At 42.6% G+C, this 19,067-nt stretch overlaps 1 protein-coding gene across 1 annotated transcript in view; it reads left to right on the top strand.

Moving 5' to 3' along the window:
- Positions 1-19,067, top strand: part of LOC137435627 (uncharacterized) — a 147,550-nt gene that overhangs the window by 120,321 nt on the left and 8,162 nt on the right. The window contains exon 5 of the mRNA XM_068129559.2: positions 8,679-8,732. Coding sequence (XP_067985660.2) covers positions 8,679-8,732 — 54 coding nt within the window. The remainder of the gene's footprint in view (positions 1-8,678; positions 8,733-19,067) is intronic.

Here is a 19,067-nt window from a genome sequence, read left to right on the forward strand (position 1 = left end):
CTAATGCATCAATTCCATATTTGCTTCCAAATGTTGCGCACCCAACTGCTCACTCCCGACACCTACCCACCCTCTCGTACCCACCTGCTCCTGGACGATATCTCTCCCACTTGAGAAGGAGGAGAGCTTTCTGGCAAGCCTTGACTGATTCTGGGACGGGTGCACGCGGAATCGGTACACGTATCCTAAAAACCTGCGCTGTGGCTCTTGCTCATCCTCTTTTTGTTCTGTTCACGCGATCAATCTCTCTCGGTCAGGTTTGTCTGGAAGTTAGCCAACATCACTGTAATACATAAAAAGGTGCAAAATGGATGCCCTTACCAACAGGCCTATTATCTTGCTACCAATTATAAGCAAGGTCATGGAATCTATCATTGCAGTTGCCATCAAATCTTTCCTTTTCTCTCATGGCCTGATCTCAGATCATCGGTTCAGTTTCAGACCCCGTTGTAGCTCATGGCTCAGATTTGGACGGCCTTAATGTTGAGGTGGTTCAGTTTATGGTATTGCATTCGGACCGCGGTGGAGCTGGAGATTGTTTCCTGCATTCCCTTCCCTCCTATAACCCTCCTCTCTTTAGCAGTTACTATTTTTTTTCCTTAATTAGTTAATTTTCAACAACTTGTAGAAATGGTTTATTTAATTCCACATATCAGGACATCATGCAGAATTACACGTGAATTACATCATAAAGGGGGAAAAAAACCCCCCAAAAGCTCATCATGAAAAAAAAAAAAAGAATACGCCATAAAAAATTACAATAAAAATTACTAATCAAGTTATTAATATATTTCTCAATAAATACCGATATTAATAAAGTACATGATTGTTGAATGCTTAATACAAATATTTCTAAGAACTTAATATCAGGGGAAGCATCCAGTAGCTGAAGCCTTTGAGGTGTAACCACCAGTGTCTCCGGTGGAGTCTTTAACAAGTTCAGGGCTATTTGTTACCTCCACTCGAGAATAATCAACAACCATTGCTTAATTTTCAACCTCACCAAGCACGAACTGCATCCCACCCTCACCTCCGGCAACACCTTACGCAACTCGTAAAGCCGAGGCCTTGTGGGCTGATGTAGAAAAGGCGTGTGCACAAATGTGATTGTTTTGGAAAGCAAGGTAAACAATATGGTATTCATAGAATACTTACCCTGCGCAGTCAACTTGGTGCGAGCCAACTTTTCTGTTTTTGAACATTTTTTCCCTTTGGTCCAATATGGCTGCCAGGCCACGTGAGCGATTACATCATATAATTATATTCTGTAATATAATTATTGCGTAGATCATGCTCAATAAATTTCAAACTGATCAGACTAAGTGTTGTCCCTGTCGAATTATGACGTCATAATTACGGCACCAATGACATCATCGTTAACAACATTTACTCCCCATGCAGAGTTCTTTACAATGAGCCACGTTTCAATTTTTTCATGGAGCGGTTTCGAAGAAATAGAGGTGCAACGTTTTTCGGTTTTTCCAAAATGGCGCCTATACCACATGACCTATGACGTCATAATCATCATTAAAATATTCTACAGGAGGAGGCGCTCCTATGTTCAAAATTTCGTACCACCGACAATTGCAGAGAAAAAAAAAATTCACACCGATCAGATGAAGCGTTGTACTTGTCGAATTATGACGTCATAACGAAGGCACTGATGACATCATCATTGACATATCTTATTCCCCATGGGGAGTACTTCACAATGAGCCATGTTTCAAAAATTTTTCCATTGAGTGGTTTCAGTTATAGTGGTGCAAAGTTTTTCCAAGATGGTGCCTATACCACATGACCTATGACGTCATAATCATCATTCAAATATTCTACAGGAGGAGGCGCTCCTATGTTCAAAATTTCGTGCCACCAACAATTGCAGAGAAGAAAAAAATTCATACTGATCGGATGAAGCGTTATACTTGTCGATTATGACTTAATAATTAAGGTACTGAGACATCATCATGAACATATCTTATTCACCATGGGGAGTACTTGACAATGAGCCTTGTTTCAATTTTTTCCATGGAGCGGTTTGGGAGATATAGAGGTGTAACGTTTTTCCAAGATGGCGTCCGTATCGTGACCTATGACGTCATATTTATGAATAAAAATATATATACAGGCGTAGGCGCTTCGGTGTTAAAGTTTCGTCTCAATCGGACCAACAGTTGCCAAGAAAATGGATTTTAAAAACGCAGGCACGCACGGACGCACCCGAATGCCTAACCCTGCTTTTTGCTTCGCGAGCGCAGGGTAATAATCTATTATATTACGGACGACAGTAAATATAGTGAACCAAAATACCTTGTACTGACATGTCAAACTACAAAATGTCACCTTGGGGAGAACAAACTGTGCCTAGTTTTGTTGCTATTCTTCACTTTTTCCTCCAAAGTTTATTGCCTCCGCAACCAAAGGTGGATGGGGGTTATGTTTTCACCCCTGTCTGTCTGTGAACAAAATATCTCAAAAAGTTGTGGACGGATTCGGACGAAATTTGGCAGACAGGTAGCGTATGTGAGAAGGACGAAATGATTCGATTTTGGTGAAGATCCAGATTCGGATCCGGATACTAGAATTTTTAAAGTAATTCTTCACCATTGGGAGATTGAGCCAAAAAGGATACATAGCAGGATATATCAAAAAGTTATGGATGGATTTGGATGAAACTTGGACAGGTTGGGTCACTTGGGTGTGTGAAAAGGACGAATCGATTAGATTTTGATGAAGATCTGAATATGGATTCGGATATGAGAATTATTTAATTAAGTGATTCTTCACCATTGTGAGATCGGGCAAAAAGCGACATATAACATGATATTTTAAAACGTTATGGACGAGTTATGACGAAACTTGGTGGATGAGTTGGTTATGTGACGAGAACAAGCCGATTGGATTTTGGTTCAGGTCCGAATCTAGATCCTGCATATCAGTCAGCCTGGTGGAGGTATGCTCTCTGCCGAGTGCTGTTCTCGTTTAAACATTGTTCTCAGGCTCATCGAGGAGCTTCTACATCAATTACATCTTCGTCTTCCTGCTGCTGTACAGCACAATATCTGATTGCAGTTGTTTCTGTAGCTTTTCTACGAGAATTGGTTGCTGGCCTCTTACCCAACACCTGACCAGGAGCTGTTTTTATTTATTTTTGAGGTTTTCTCCTCCAGAAAAGTTTGTTAAACTATTTAAGGAGCCCTCCCTGCCATACTGATCACTATTTGACTGATAGCAGAAGGGTTTCAGTTTGGAGTTACCTTCTCCCAGGTGGACCTCGAAGCTAAGGCTCAAGAGTCCCACCTGCCTAATCTTTTTTTAAGGTAGCCAGTGCTCACCTCCTTTTGGATATCCTCTTCCACATCCTGAACGAGAGTTTCCTGAACACCATTCCTTGCACAGCCTTGAGAAACAAGGACCTGGTGGGGGTTGCGAGCAGCAAATTGAATTGTCCGTGATGCCGTAAAATACCGTAATATTTTGGCCGAGTATTCCAAAATGGGAGGGTTTGGAAAGTGACAAAAAGGCCATTTGTGTTCTGCATTGTTCAAACACACAATTCATTCGAAATAAAATAAATATTTTAAAAGTTGGAGAATTTTTTTCCCGGAAGTTTACCACCGTTGACGCAGCGTCTATTACACCACCTTATTTAGCACATTACATTAGTTCTTGCTATCTGTTGTTTGTGTCCTTTATGATGTCATTAAAAACGGTACGTTTCGGGTTTGGAATGATTTTGTTTGAATGCAGACAGAGTAAAATAATTATCGCACTCCTCTCTGCGTATGCACGATCGGAACAACTTCACAGTCAAAGTACTGCAAAACGACATGTTTGGTTTTTGTCCCCCGTCGCACCGCTGAGCGAAAGGGGGACTATGGCTTTCCCCTCCGTCCGTGTGTCCGTCAGTCTGTCCGTCTGTCCGTCCGTGCGTGCGTGCGTGCGTACGTGCGTGCGTAAGCGAAGGACCGCATTCGAATTTGGTGTGTGGGTGCAACCCACGTCAAAATCCAAGATGGCCGCCGCCATGTATGTCTGATGCCATGTATGTCTGAACCTTGTGAGCTGAATATCTTGAAAAATAAGCGAAGTACCAACTTCTAATTTGGTGTGTGGATGTATCTAGGCATAAGGAAGAACGCTATTGAAAATTGGGTCGCCACGTCACAATCCAAGATGGCCGCCACCATATATATGTCTGAACCTTGTGAGCGAAATATCTTGAAAAATAAACGAACTACTAACGTCTAATCTGGTGTGTGGGTGTATCTACGCATAAGGAAGAACGCTATTGAAAATTGGGTCGCCACGTCAAAATCCAAGATGGCCGCCTCCATGTATGTCTGAACCTTGTGAGCGAAATATCATATCATAGCATGTTTCCTGCGTCTTCCACTTTGTCAACTCACATCACTTCCCCGACGGGGGACCTAGGCGTAACGCTTGTTCAGATTGGTGTTCAAATATAACATTCTACCTGCCTTTTAAATATCCGCAACTAACCTGTAACCAACAGGCCGTTCCCCTATCCTGATCCACCTGAGGACTCGTCCAGCCGGAGATGGTCGCTCCAAACTGAAAGATAAATCACTTTTAAGAATACGACATTAGTAGACATTGGTGTACTTCATTGTGAAGGAGAAAGACTTTAGTAAACTGGGAAAAAATCGTACGTCTGGGATTTGAACCTGGAGTTTTGGGAGAGTCATTGGGCCTGATGAGGGCACGAAACAGGTACCACAGGTACCGTGGACACATCAATGTTATAATCGAGCAAGTCGTTCCTTTCATTCACTGTGCCACCAAAGGTGGGCGGTGGTTATGTTTTCACCCCTGTATGGTTACCTGTCTGCCTGTGAACAGAATATCTCAAAAAGTTGTTAGCGGATTCGGATAAAACTTGGTAGCGAGGTTGGGTGTGTGACATTGTTTGTGTGAGAGGTTGGGTGTGTGACGTTGTTTGTGTGAGAGGTTGGGTGTGTGACATTGTTTGTGTGAGAGGTTGGGTGTGTGACGTTGTTTGTGTGAGAGGTTGGGTGTGTGACATTGTTTGTGTGAGAGGTTGAGTGTGTGACATTGTGTGAAAGGTTGAGTGTGTGACATTGTTTGTGTGAGAGGTTGGGTGTGTGACATTGTTTGTGTGAGAGGTTGGGTGTGTGACATTGTTTGTGTGAGAGGTTGGGTGTGTGACGTTTGTGTGAGAGGTTGGGTGTGTGACATTGTTTGTGTGAGAGGTTGAGTGTGTGACATTGTTTGTGTGAGAGGTTGGGTGTGTGACATTGTTTGTGTGAGAGGTTGGGTGTGTGACATTGTTTGTGTGAGAGGTTGGGTGTGTGACATTGTTTGTGTGAGAGGTTGGGTGTGTGACATTGTTTGTGTGAGAGGTTGGGTGTGTGACATTGTTTGTGTGAGAGGTTGGGTGTGTGACTGTTTGTGTGAGAGGTTGGGTGTGTGAACTACATTTTTGGTGAAGATCCGGATCTATATCTGACAATTTTTTTTGTGATTCTTCACCATTGAGTGATGGGTCCAACAACGATATATAGCACGATATTTCAAAAGGTTGTGCACGGATTATGACCAAACCTGGTGCATGAATTGGTTAGGCGACAGGAACAAGTGATTCCATTTTGGTTCAGGTCCGAATCCAAATCCAGCCTGCCAGTGGGATACAAAATGTAAACTGTTCACCTGGCGGAGGTGTGCTCTCTTCCGAGTGCCTTTCCAGTTACCCTCGCCCGAGGAGAGGGTATTGCATTTGAGTCCATTTGTTACTTGCCGGAAAAGATTCCGGCAAATATGTTGGTTGGTTGGTTTGTCTGTTTGTGTGTTTGTCTCTCTGTCTGTCTGTCTGTCTGTCTGTTTGTCCGTCTGTTTGTGCACAGTACTATGTCAGCAACGTCATAATTCGATTATTCGACAAGTACAAGACTTCATCCGATCAAGATGCAATTTCTTGAGCGCCATGTCGGCATAAACTGGTGGAAAAAAAAAAAAATGATGTCATCGGTCACGCGGTTCGTCCGCCATCTTGGAAACACCGATAAACTTTGCACCTCTATATCTCCGAAAGTGCTGAATAGAAAAAATTGAGACGGCTCGTTGTAAAGAACTCTCCACGGGGAATAAAATATGTTAATGATGATGTAATTTGTGCCTCCATTATGATGTCATAATTCGACAAGTACAAAACTTCATCCGATCAAGATTAAATTTCTTGAGCATCATCAAGGAATAAATTAGTTTAGAAAACAAATAATGATGATGTCATTGGTCACGTGGTTCGGCCGCCATATTTTCCCAAAATGGCCAATAAAAAAAAGTATATTCCGGCAAGTCCTTGGTCTATGACCGATTTTTCATTTGTCTGTTTGTCTGCACAGAATAAATATTATTTTCTCTGCAACCGTTGGTCTGATTGACAGGAAATTTTTACCATAGGTGCAACTCCACCTGTAGAAGTTTTTAATGATAATTATGACGTCCTAGGTCACGTGGTTCGGCCACCATCTTGGAAAAACCGAAATACTTTGCACCTCTATAAATCTCCGAAAGCGCCGAATAGAAAAAATTGAGACATGGCTCATTGTAAAGAACTCTCCATGGGGAATAAAATATGTTAATGATGATGTCATAGGTGCCTCCATTATGAGGTCATAATTCGACAAGTACATCGCTTGACCCAATCAGTATGAAAAATTTTGAGGGTCACTTAGGGAGAATTTGGTGGACAGGATTAAATTGATGACATCATAGGTCACGTGGTTCGGCCGCCATATTTGTTTCAACACAAAAGCCTTAAAAACCACTGAAAATACATCCTGGCGAGGGTTTGCAATCTCCGATTGCTCTTTTTGTCCCCCGTCGCACCGCGGAGCGAAAGGGGGACTATGGTTTTCCCGTCCGTGCATCCGTCCGTCCGTCCTTGCGTGCGTGCATGCGTAAGTGAAGGACCGAATTCTAATTTGGTGTGTGGGTGCAACCCACGTCAAAATCCGTGATGTCCGCCGCCATGTATGTCTGAACCTTGTGAGCGGAATATCCTGAAAAATAAACGAAGTACCAACTTCTAATCTGGTGTGTGGGTGTATCTAGGCACAAAGAAGAACCCTATTGAAAATTGGGTCGCCACGTCAAAATCCAAGATGGCCGCCACCATATATATGTCTGAACCTTGTGAGCGAAATATCTTGAAAAATAAACGAACTACTAACTTCTAATCTGGTGTGTGGGTGTATCTAGGCATAAGGAAGAACGCTATTGAAAATTGGGTCGCCACGTCAAAATCCAAGATGGCCGCCTTGCGTCTTCCACTTTGTCAACTCGCATCACTTCACCGGCGGGGGACCTAGGCGTAATTCTTGTTTGATTATGTGATGCAAGTTTGTTCATCCATTGCAAAGTACTGAACCTGCATTTTTCATTGACATAAGATATTTATGTTTTCTTTATTTCGTACCGAGAACTGTTTGTAACGTAACGACTTTGTTTCTTTCTCCACCGGCTGATGTGGGTTTGATTCCCACAGCTGCTCAATCTCACCAGCCCGCACCATGGCAAGCGTTGCAAGGATGACAAACACACCTGAACAGTTAAATTAAGGAATTAATCCTGCGGTACCCTGGAATTATTATTTATCCTCTACTTGCGCACTGTTTGCCATTAAATTGATATGCGACTTTCTTTTTCCCCACTTTCTTCTCGTTTTAACTCTTCATATTCTTCCTCTTCTTCCTTTCATTTGAGGTTCCAGCTTTGATTGTTGATCGGGATCATGTTAGTTTAAACTATGAGTCTGTTCTAGCTTGTAAAGTGCACTTTGACCGAAATGTATTTTAAAACGAGTCGGATATGTGCACAGTTTTTTTGTGTGTAGGAACGAACCTTTACGTTGTGTGGTCATGCCTGATCTTTAGCAACACATTATTCCCATCTTGCTGCATGACTCCATTTCTGCCCTCCGACCTCCATGCGGCCAAGCAGTAGCAGCAATGATAGAATTTTTTATTTGTTTTTGCTACCATTCATCATTGCCGTTTGATCAGCATACAAAACTGAACATCAGATATGTAACCGGAACCTATTACTTTTTCATATAAACGCTAAGCCCCAATGTTGGAACCGAGCACTGAATACAAAACTGGAACGGCGCTCAGTGGAGAGCATACCTCCACCTGGTTGGCCATATTACTCAATGGTGAAGAATCACGAAAAAAATTCTACTAGCTGGATCCGGATCTGGATCTTCACCAAAATTGAATCGGTTCTTCCTCGTCACACACACAACCTGTCCAACAAGTTCCGTCCAAATCCATCCACAACTTTTTGAGATATCCTGCTATGTATAGTTTGTGACCCTGTCCGCCAATGGTGAGGAATCACTTTTAAAATTCTAGTAGCCGGATCGAATTTTTCGAATCCGGATCTTCACCAAAATCTAATCATTTCGTCCATGTGACATACGGCTACATCTCTGCCAAATTTCGTCCAAATCCGTCCACAACTTTTTGAGATCTTTTGTTCACAAACGGACAGACAGACAGACAGACAGGGGTGACAACATAACCTCCATCCACCTTTGGTGGCGGAGGTAATATAAGATACTTTGGTATGTAAAGCTCCGTGCACCATAAAAGCATTTTTTTCTGTAATTCATTCGTTTCATTTGTCTTTCCTTGCAGAGAATGTTACTGAAAAAGTCCTCTGTGCCAAGAACAAGGGTGGTGAAGATCAGGGTGAGTGGTTTCTCTTTATTAATTTTTTAAAATTTTGTTTCCTAATTATTGTTGCAAGTCTCACTTGATATATGATTAATGCATCCACAACCACTAGCCCATTGGTTGCTCCCATCAGCACGATACCATGTGACATCTGACACCATGAAAGGTGGAACATTGGCACTGACGCAGCGTTGGGCGTTGTGAAGGTTGTCGGAGGGTGAGGAAGTATTAGATGCCACCTTTGTCTTTGCTGAAAACATTGTGCCCCAGAGTCACTCAAACTCTGACAATTTGGTGAAGCTACTACTGTGTAGAGTCCCTGTATAAAGAGAGTTGCGCCATGCGCTGACCCGAGATTTCTGGTCACGTGATTTCGTGGCGCCATTTTGTGTCTAACTTCACCGTGCGTGAACGTCAGCTTGGTACGGGAATGTTGTTTATTGCCAAACAAAATGACTGGTTGTTCTGCTTTTGGTTGTTCAAACCAATCTGGGAAATATAAGATGTATAGATTTCCAAGTGATAAAGTCAGAAGACAAATTTGGGAAGCGAAAGTCAGACGAAAGAGCTGGAAAGCGATCGGAAAGCGATTCAAGTCTTCACTTGTCGGAGTAGTGATGAGTTTCACTTGTGAGGAGTGAACGGAGTGGTGATGAGTCTCACTTGTGAGGAATGAACGGAGCAGTGATGAGTGACTTGTGAGGAGTGAACGGAGTCGTGATGGTGTCTCACTTGTGAGGAGTGAACAGAGTAGTGATGAGTCTCACTTGTGAGGAGTGAACGGAGTAGTGATGAGTCTCACTTGTGAGGTGTGAACGGAGTAGTGATGAGTTTCACTTGTGAGGAGTGAACGTAGTGGGATGAAGTGTTGGTCTGGTCAGAGTGTTGTATTACGGGCAGAGTTTTCTTACGGTCTGAATGTATGAATCATGTTCTGTACTGAATGTATGAACCAAGTTTTGTACTGAATGTTTACTGTGTTGGCCTCATCGTGTTCCTGGTGAAATTAAACAAGTTATGGTGAATACGACGTCTTATCTGTGCTTTTCCATATCTGTTCGACTAGACGAACCGTGCACACTGCAGGTATTTTTTAAAGTTTTTTCTCTGTTTAATTACGGCTTGGCGCAGTCGAAAATTAAGTGTTAATTAAGTCGCCAGCTATGAAACATTAATCGATCAGGCAATATCCATCAGAGTTCTGGGCAAGGGTGTAGTAATAAATGAACGTTTCAATCTTACTAGATGCCGATGACGTTTTCCTTATGTCAAAGACAGAAGCTGACTTGCAGCTTGTTAAATCATTACAATGGAAATTGAATATAAATGTCGATAAAACTAAAGTTGTACACTATAGAAATATGGCAATACCACGTACAGAATTTGTTTTAAGTGTGTTAGACTATATGTCGGCTGGAAGTCCTACACCGGAATTGCTCTCGGCACCCTTTAAAAAATATTGGATATGCCCACACTCCTTTCTAAAAGTTATTAAAATTCAGAGAACGACAGCATTGGTTTGTCTTACTTATAATGTTAGCTCTTATATGCAGTGTTGGCTTGTAATATGCATTGCCATACCACTTTTAATATCACCACACAGCTCTTTTTCACGGCAATAGCTGAGTTTTTGACAAAACAAATATCACCTGTATGTAATAATAAGACTAAATATGTGTAGTAAATTTTTTTTTAGCAGGTTTAGAATATATCGCCCCATATCGCGAATGTACATGTATATCTAATCCGACACACTTAGACACAAAATGGCGTCCAAATTTGAGTTGACACAACTCTCTATATACAGGGACTCTACTACTGTGTATTTGACCTGTGAAAGGCTAGAGGAATGGGGTAAGGGAGGAGTGGGGGAAAAGGGGGAGGAAGGGGGTTAAAAGCATTGTGTGCTCGTGTACATCTGTGCAGTAGGTGCTTGCAGATAAATACACATTGCACATTATCATGTTAACCACGAATGTATTTAAATGGTAACTTCAACCACTTTTAAGGTTCTTGAAAACCTCAAAATAGGAAAATTGGAAGAGGTGAATATAAACGCAGTGAGGATAATTTAATAACGAGGAGGAAGATGTTTGATGATGATGATGATGAGTGGACTTGAAACCAGGTCTACGAGACTTTGAAATCACTGATGTAATTGATTTTTATTTGGTTAATCTGTTTCGCGTTTCAGTGGCCGCACATATAGGATCGACCCCCAAAGATTGGACTGGAACCACATTTAGGGTCAGATCAGGTGTCGTAGGCAGACTACCGCCTCCCTGATTGGTCGTTAATTAACCAACTCTGGGATTTAACAACTCGCTAATTCTTTGCAGGTTAGCTCAATGTTCAAACTACTTTTGACCCTTGACCTTTGGGATACAAGTGGAGCACATCCTAAGTACGAGGTGACCACTGCATTCTTGGCTTGTACGTAAAACAAACAACGTGTTTGGCCAAAAGGCAAAAACCAAAGTGTATGTATTCGCTTTATGTGTTGTTTTTGCTCGTTTAAAAAAGATTGAGGCCTATGATGAGAAAAACAACACACACACCACTTGAGATTCTCAGTCACATCTGTGAAGGCGTCTATATCTTGCGTTTGTTAGTTCATGAATTGCTGTGAAGCACATGTGATGTCTGTGTTAACTCTTAGATGCAGGCATCAAAAATCCTACATAAACGCAGCCATTGGGCCTCGGAGGCCCAACGGATGTATTCGTGTAATGTTAATTTTTTTATATATATTTTTTTCTTTCATATCCTTTTTAAATCCAAGTCGATGCTCATGGATGTGTATTTGCTCAGAAAATGTGAATCAATGATCCTATTAGTTGGAAGAATCCCATACAAGTAATGAATCTTTTCTTTCTTTTTTTGCAAAAAAACATTTTGTTCTTGGTTTTTAACTTTTTTTCTCTAAAAAGTTGAGGCTCATGGAGGAGTATTTGATCAAAAATATGATTCACTGATCCTTTTATTTAGAATGTATGTGTCCACAACTCTCAAAAATCCTACACCGATGCAGCCATTGGGCCTCGGAGGCCCCACGAATGTATTCGTGTAAAGTTTTTTAATTTTCATATTTTTGTCACTGAATTATTTGTAACCAAGTTATATTGTAACCAATTTTTGATCAAATACTCCTCCATGAGCCTCAACTTTTTAGAGAAAAAAAGTTGAAAAACCAAGAACAAAATGTTTTTTTTGCAAAAAAAGAAAGAAAAGATTCATTACTTGTATGGGATTCTTCCAACTAATAGGATCATTGATTCACATTTTCTGAGCAAATACACATCCATGAGCATCGACTTGGATTTAAAAAGGATATGAAAGAAAAATATATATATAAAAAAATTAACATTACACGAATACATCCGTTGGGCCTCCGAGGCCCAATGGCTGCGTTTATGTAGGATTTTTGATGCCTGCATCTAAGAGTTAACACAGATACGTTTTATAGGAGCATATAATGAGGCTCATATCAAGAAAATAATGATATAACATCGTAGTACAACAACATTTATGTGGGGCCTCGAAGACCCCAGGCCTGCATTCGTGTCAGGTTTTCGGGTTATAAGTGCAGAATGAAGATTTTCCCACGAGCGTGAATGAATTTTTCTTTTATGTCACTGAATTTTGTGTAACAACATGAAAGTCGGTGAAATTGAGGCTCATTCCAAAAAGAAATTGTACAGCGTAGTTTTTGCTACAAAAAAAACCTTGTGGGCCTCCGAGGCCCAATGGCTGCATCCAAGGGAAGCCACAAGCTCAACCTCCAGTTAAGGTAAGGTTGTAAGTAATTGTGTCGACAGCTTTCTCGGTAAACTGAATACCCACAAGTGAATACCAATGAGACGCCATCTTTGTCCCTTCCAATAGATAGTGAGCTCCATGATGCAAGCTCCTTGGTACCACGTCACAAGTGGCATTTTGACATCATGGAATCCAAACATGTGGGTTTAAACCCCCAGTGATACGTACAGTCAGTCACAAGCTCGGCATCGACTCGGCTCCACCTCAACCGGCAAAGCAAAACAACGACTCCAGATCCTTTGGGATTATTCTGGAAGCTACTTGCAGTGTAATCGCATTTTGATCAACCCGAGGTTGTTTCGTTGGAGCACTTACCCGAGCCGTGCGGCGAAAACAAAATGAGTAATCTCCCGGCTCTATTTTTACAGGGAATGGGGGAGAGGTCGATTGGAAGTGGGACTGTGAGAAGCCTCGGTTGGCTTCATGGAAGACTCGGATGGATTTTGCTGCTTGTGAAGCGTAGTAGCTTGGGAGTGAGCGCATCCCACCCGCTCCTTGCTGTCTCGTTGCCAGATTTGCGAGCGTTGCGTTCCAGACAGTTTGGTTTTATTCCCATCCCCTTCCCAACTTACCACCATATCCGTTTTATTTTAATCTTCCACTGCAACCCATCTGAACATGTTTTGGGCAATAGCACGAATACGGAGTGAATACAGTACATCATCGGTTGTGATGTCCTGGTCGGCCAACTAAGTTGTTGCTGTAAGGTCGTCCAATCTACGGTAATATGAATACGTCATGGGTTTTTTTTGCCACAAAGGACATTTTATCCAGCGGATTAAAGTAGAATAACACATTATTCCCTCATAATGATTCTTCTGTCTCTGTGGACTGTGAATCATTAGATTGTGAAGTACAGAAGTGCATTTGTTGTGAAGTTGTGAAAGGAACACTGTCACTGACTATGGTCATATAGATTCTCGATGACGTGATTGTCCGAACAGCTAAGTCGTCGTGCTACTGCTGTGATCATGCATGTTGTATGTTGCTGCCAGCAATGCTTTTCCCCAAATTAGAAATCAAAAACATTACATAAGACATGGAATTAACCCCACATTTAATCATACACCGTTTTCCCAAGACGTGTGTGTGTGTGTGTGTGTGTGTGTGTGTGTGTGTGTGTGTGTGTGTGTGTGTGTGTGTGTGTGTGTGTGTGTGTGTGTGTGTGTGTGTGTGTGTGTGTGTGCGTGCGTGTCGGGTTACCCAATCAGGATCAGGTTATTTAGATGAGGAAAACACCAAGAACATTATTCTCCACAGCTGTGGCAAAAAATTCAACTTGGGAATGCAACACAGCAATGATGGGTTAGTGGCTTCATTTCCTTGTTTAAAGCTCCATGGCAAGGCATGTTTGAGCAGGCTGAAACAAATGGCGGATTAAGACCCCTGCGAGGAAGAGTGGGCTGACCAAGGATAAGCCTGTTTTGGTTTTCATGATGAGATGAGTTAATTATCTTCAAGAGGGGTGTTTAAATTTACCCAAACACCCAGTTTTCATTCATGCACTCACTTGGAGTAACCTTGGTATCGATGCAAAAGTTTGGGGCTGCATGGTTTCATAGTTATGAATGAGAAACACACACACACACACACACACACACACACACACACACACACACACACACACACGCACTGACATTTATTAGCACAGATTTATATTCTGCATTTGGAATGTAAATATTTATTAAATGCAAATGGTTTGATTCCCGACAGAGAATCTCATTTGAACACTAAGGGGAGGGAAGGGAGGCACAATCGAATCTAGGTTCCCCTGTCCCCAACAAAGGGGACACTTGGCATACGATGGTCGAGTTGTTTCATGTTTTTATTTCATTTTGATTAAGAACTGAAAGTTTTTATTGTGACGTTGACCTTGCTCGTCTGAAAATAATGTGGTCGAGCAAAATTTTGGGCAATTGGCCCAGGGACATGGAATTGCATAGAAATCAAAGACAAGTGGTGGTTTCATATGGAGCCTGTGGCTGCGTCATTTTCTGTAGGTGCGGCTGTGCTGCTCATGCAGTGCCCCCTATTACCAGTAGATTGGGACTCATTTTGCCGACCTTGGAAGGACGACAGACTGAGTCAACCCACCTGGTGTTATTTCAGCATGGCAGGGGCTCAAACTCAGGACCCTAAGATTTCAAGCCAGCCATCTCAACCAATAGGCCAACACCAGGCTTAAAGAAAAGGATTGACTGAAACACATACACGCACAAACACACACGCACATATATACACACACACGCACACACGCTTATTTTGCCATTTTAGTTATAGGTGGCCATAGTAACAGTTGTATGAAGATGTCAATGTTTGTGGATTTGTGGTGTGGTTTGGTGTAATCGTGTATTTTATTTGTTATGCGTATATGACGGGAAAATGTCAAAAGATGTCATGATGGTAATCCGTAAAAGGATTATGTTGTTGTATTGTGGTGTTGGGCTTGCGGCTAGGGTGCCAGCTTAGGATCCAAGGATCCTGGGTTCGAATCCCGGTCGATCGCTGAATTAACGCCAGGGGGGTTGACTCAGCCTGTCATCCTTCTGAGGTTGGCTAATTGAGTACCAGTTCACTGGTAATTCCATGTTTGTCGTAAAAAGGCAACAAACAGGGTTGGCGGCAGGAAGGGCATCCGGCCGTAAAACATTGCTTCAAAAAGGGGACCAAAAAACAACAACAACCACGGTCCCTGAAAAAGGCCAACCCCTGCTTTGCGGGGAAAAATGGCCTCTAAACGGTGGTTTTTTTTTGTGGTGTCATTCCTGTCTTGTCATTCCTTCCTACCCTGTTTGGTTTTTTTTTTGAGGGATTCCATCCCGACATGTTTTTTTTTCATTTAAAAATGTTTTTTTGACTTATTTATCTTATTATTTGCTGTTGGATGTAATTTGATTTATTTATCTTGCTTTGACGTTACATGTGCCTTTCATGTGTTTATTTTCACCCTTTTCCTCTTCTTGAGCAAGCGATTGGCCTAAATTAGAGCTAACATGATGGTATAAGTGCTAACACATAAAACATATAGCAGAGAGAGCGGGAGACAAGAGTGGGCAAGAGAGGGAAGCACAACAACAGCAGAGAACAGGGACATCGGGAGATCTGTGGGAGGGAGAGGGCTGAGGTGGAGTACACAGGGTAAACAAGATGGACATTACAGTGGATTTCAGGAAATATAACAGGGAATTTGAAGGAGGTCGGTTTGGGGTGGATTAACGTGGGTAGAAAAGACCAAGGATTTGGATGGGGGGAGAGATATGAGATGGTGGTGAACAGCTGTTTTGTTGGAGGGAAGAGGCGGATGTAAGACTGGGCCAAACTGGAGGGAAGTATCAAACAAACATTTGTTTGTTATGCCTCGGTGCCCGGAGGCATTATGTTTTTGGGTCGTGTGTCCGTCCGTACGGGTTAAACCTCATTTTTCTCAGCAACCACATGTCCGATTGAGACAAGACTCTCAGGGTAGGAGGGACATCCATGCCGAATGTTTTTATAATTGTGACGTCATAGGTCACGTGGTTTGGCAGCCATATTGGATTTCACCGAAAACTACATATTCTCCCAAACCACGAAAACGATCGACTCAAAACTTTACATGTGGCATTGACTAGGCATGGTGATTAAAAGATGATCACAAAAACATCATTGGTCACATGGTGTGGCAGCCATATTGGATTGAAGGAAAATATAAAAAATAATTATATCTCTGAAACTGCTTACCCTATCGATGCAAAATTTTACAAATATCATCTCACACCACTGTTGCATTTAGTTTGAAAATGATGTTGTACGTCATGTGGTTTGGCAGCCATCTTGGATAGAAAAATGAACCTTATCTGATCAACACAACTGAAGGTAATCTCAGTTCCTTTCACAATGCTCAGAACAAGTGTGTGTCTACTCTCAGGAGCACCAGGAAACAATATCTCTCTACTCTCAAGACAACTCTCAAACCTGTCTCCCTCCTCCAAATCCTGGTGGTGTCTGGTCAAATCTGTTTGTGGTGTTTGTTCCCCTTCCATCCCCTCACTTACCTCAAACGGCTACACAGTCGACACCGCACGTGAAAAAGCCAAATGCCTCAACTCTGTGTTCGCTTCAAAATCTTGTGTCCCAAACCCATCTCTCTCTGTACCCACCGTACCCAGTTGAACCCAGCTGCTCCTGGACTCCTGACAAGGTGGAGAAGTTTTTGTCAAACCTCGATTCTGCAACTGGATCAGATGGCATCAGCCCACGGGTCCTAAAATCCTGCTCTTTCACTCTACCTCACCCTCTCTGTTCTCTTCACCCTCTCCTTTGCTCATGGTTATGTGCCATCTGCTTGGAAATCAGCCAAAATTACCACTTTACACAAAAAGGTGCAAAAACAGATCCTTGCAATTACAGACCAATCAGCCTGCTCCCAATAATCAGCTAGACCATGGAATCGATCATCTCTTCTGACATCAAAGCCGTCCTCTTCTCCAATGGCTTGATCTCAGATCATCAATTTGGATTCAGACACGGTCATTCTACTTTGAACATGCTGCTTCTGCTGTCTCAACAATGGATGGAGGTCCTTAATGCCAAACAGGAAATCAGAGCTGTCGCCCTTGCCATATCACGTGCCTTCGATGCGGTCTGGCACCCCGCCCTGCTCACCAAACTCTCCTCCTATGGTATCCATGGAAATCTCCACGCGTGGCTTGCGGACTTCCTCTCTGGTCGTAGTCAACATGTGGCCCTGAATGGATTTGTCTCATCTCCCCTTCCTGTTCAGGCTCGAATTGCCCAAGGCAGTATTCTGGGCCCTGTGCTTTTTCTGGTCTTCATCAATGATCTCTCCGACTCTCTAGAAAATTATTTCTATCTCTTTGCTGATGACTCCACTCTATGCCGCTCCATACCTCATCCCTCAGATCGGCAGTTTGCAGCCTCCTCACTCTCTGCAGACCTTGACAAAATCAGACTGGTCGAACAAGTGGAATATGTCTTTCAATATTGACAAATCTCACACTCTTACTATGTTTCTCTGAAAATACCGACTTGACAACCCTCCCATCTACTTTCTCAACAATCCTCTCCAAGAAGTTCTGTCACTCAAGATTTTGGGTCTCATCTGCCATGATCTTTCCTGGGAAAAGCACATTTCCAAGCTGGCCTCCAAAGCCAGTCGCCGACTGGGCATCCTCCGTCGTGCGAAGTCCTTCATTGGCACACCTGAGCTCCTCACCACATACAAGGCTTTCATCCGCATCTCAATGGAATACTGTTCACCCCTCTGGGCCGGTGTTCCTACCTCACACATAGCTCGTCTTCACGCTGTTGAAACCAAAGCGTTCAGAATCATTGGAATCTCCCGCGATGAAGCTAACTCCAAGGGCCTTTCACTCATTCACCGCAGGCAGGTTGGTCGTCTTTCTGTCTTCTACTGACTCCTCTCTGGCCTTGCTCCCCCTGCTCTGTCTCTGCTCTGTCCCCCAAATATTCCGGCAAGACGCACAAGATCTGCCAGCAACCCTCTGGTGGTGAAACTACCAAAATCAAGACTGCTCACCTTCACTCCTTCATTCCCTTTTTCTCCCACTTCTGGAACAAACTCCCTCACTCTCTTCAATCCCACTTCTCCCTCCAGGTCTTTAAAACAGCTGTTCACTACCATCTCTTTTCTTCTCCCATTCAATATCTTGATCTTTTCTACCCCCGTTAATTCACCTCAGATCCACTTTTTTGAAATACCGACTTCTTTCCTGGAAGTCCTAGCAGTGTCCATGTGTTTTATACCCCTAGTTTCTGATGTATTTGTGTGTAATAATTTTCATTTTTAACTCAACTGGACTACTGTCCAGTTGAGTTCATCACATACTGAACCCTCCGGCGTCCATCGTCTGTCGTCGTCGTCGTCGTCGTCGTCGTCTGTCGTCCGTTAACTTTTCGACGTTAACACTCCAGCGTCCACAAATATCAAACGATTCTGATCAAACTTGACATGCAGCATCCTTACCCCAAGGACCAGGTTGCTATTACATTTCAGCCCGATCCATTGAAAAATGGCGGACTTAGGCGACCATTTTGTTTTTGGTCATGAAAACGACGTTAACACTCTAGCGTCCACAAATATTAACAGATTTTGATCAAACTTAGAATGTTTAACCCTTACCACACAAGGTAGGTTGCTATTGCATTCCAACCAGATCCGTCACAAAATGGCCACCATAGGCCGCCATATTGTTTTCAGCTCCGAAACGACGTTAAGACTTTAACGTCCACAAATATTTATGGATTTTTATCAAACTTGGTGTGTGAGACTCTTGCCACACAAGGTAGGTTGCTATTGCATGTCAACCCGATCTGTCACAAAATGGCCGCCATAGGCCGGCATATTGTTTTCAGCTCTTAAGAAAAGCACAATAATTTAGGACTTTAAAGTTGTCCAGTCAGTTCAGTTGAGTTCTGCTTCCCTGGAAGCTCTAGTTAATAACATGTTACAGTGAGTGCAGTGTGTAGCACAAACAGTTCAAAATATTTATTTAAAGAAATGCAATTTTT

Source organism: Myxine glutinosa, chromosome 9 (genome assembly GCF_964187855.1).
Source record: "Myxine glutinosa chromosome 9, kmMyxGlut1.1, whole genome shotgun sequence".
NCBI lineage: Eukaryota > Metazoa > Chordata > Myxini > Myxiniformes > Myxinidae > Myxine > Myxine glutinosa.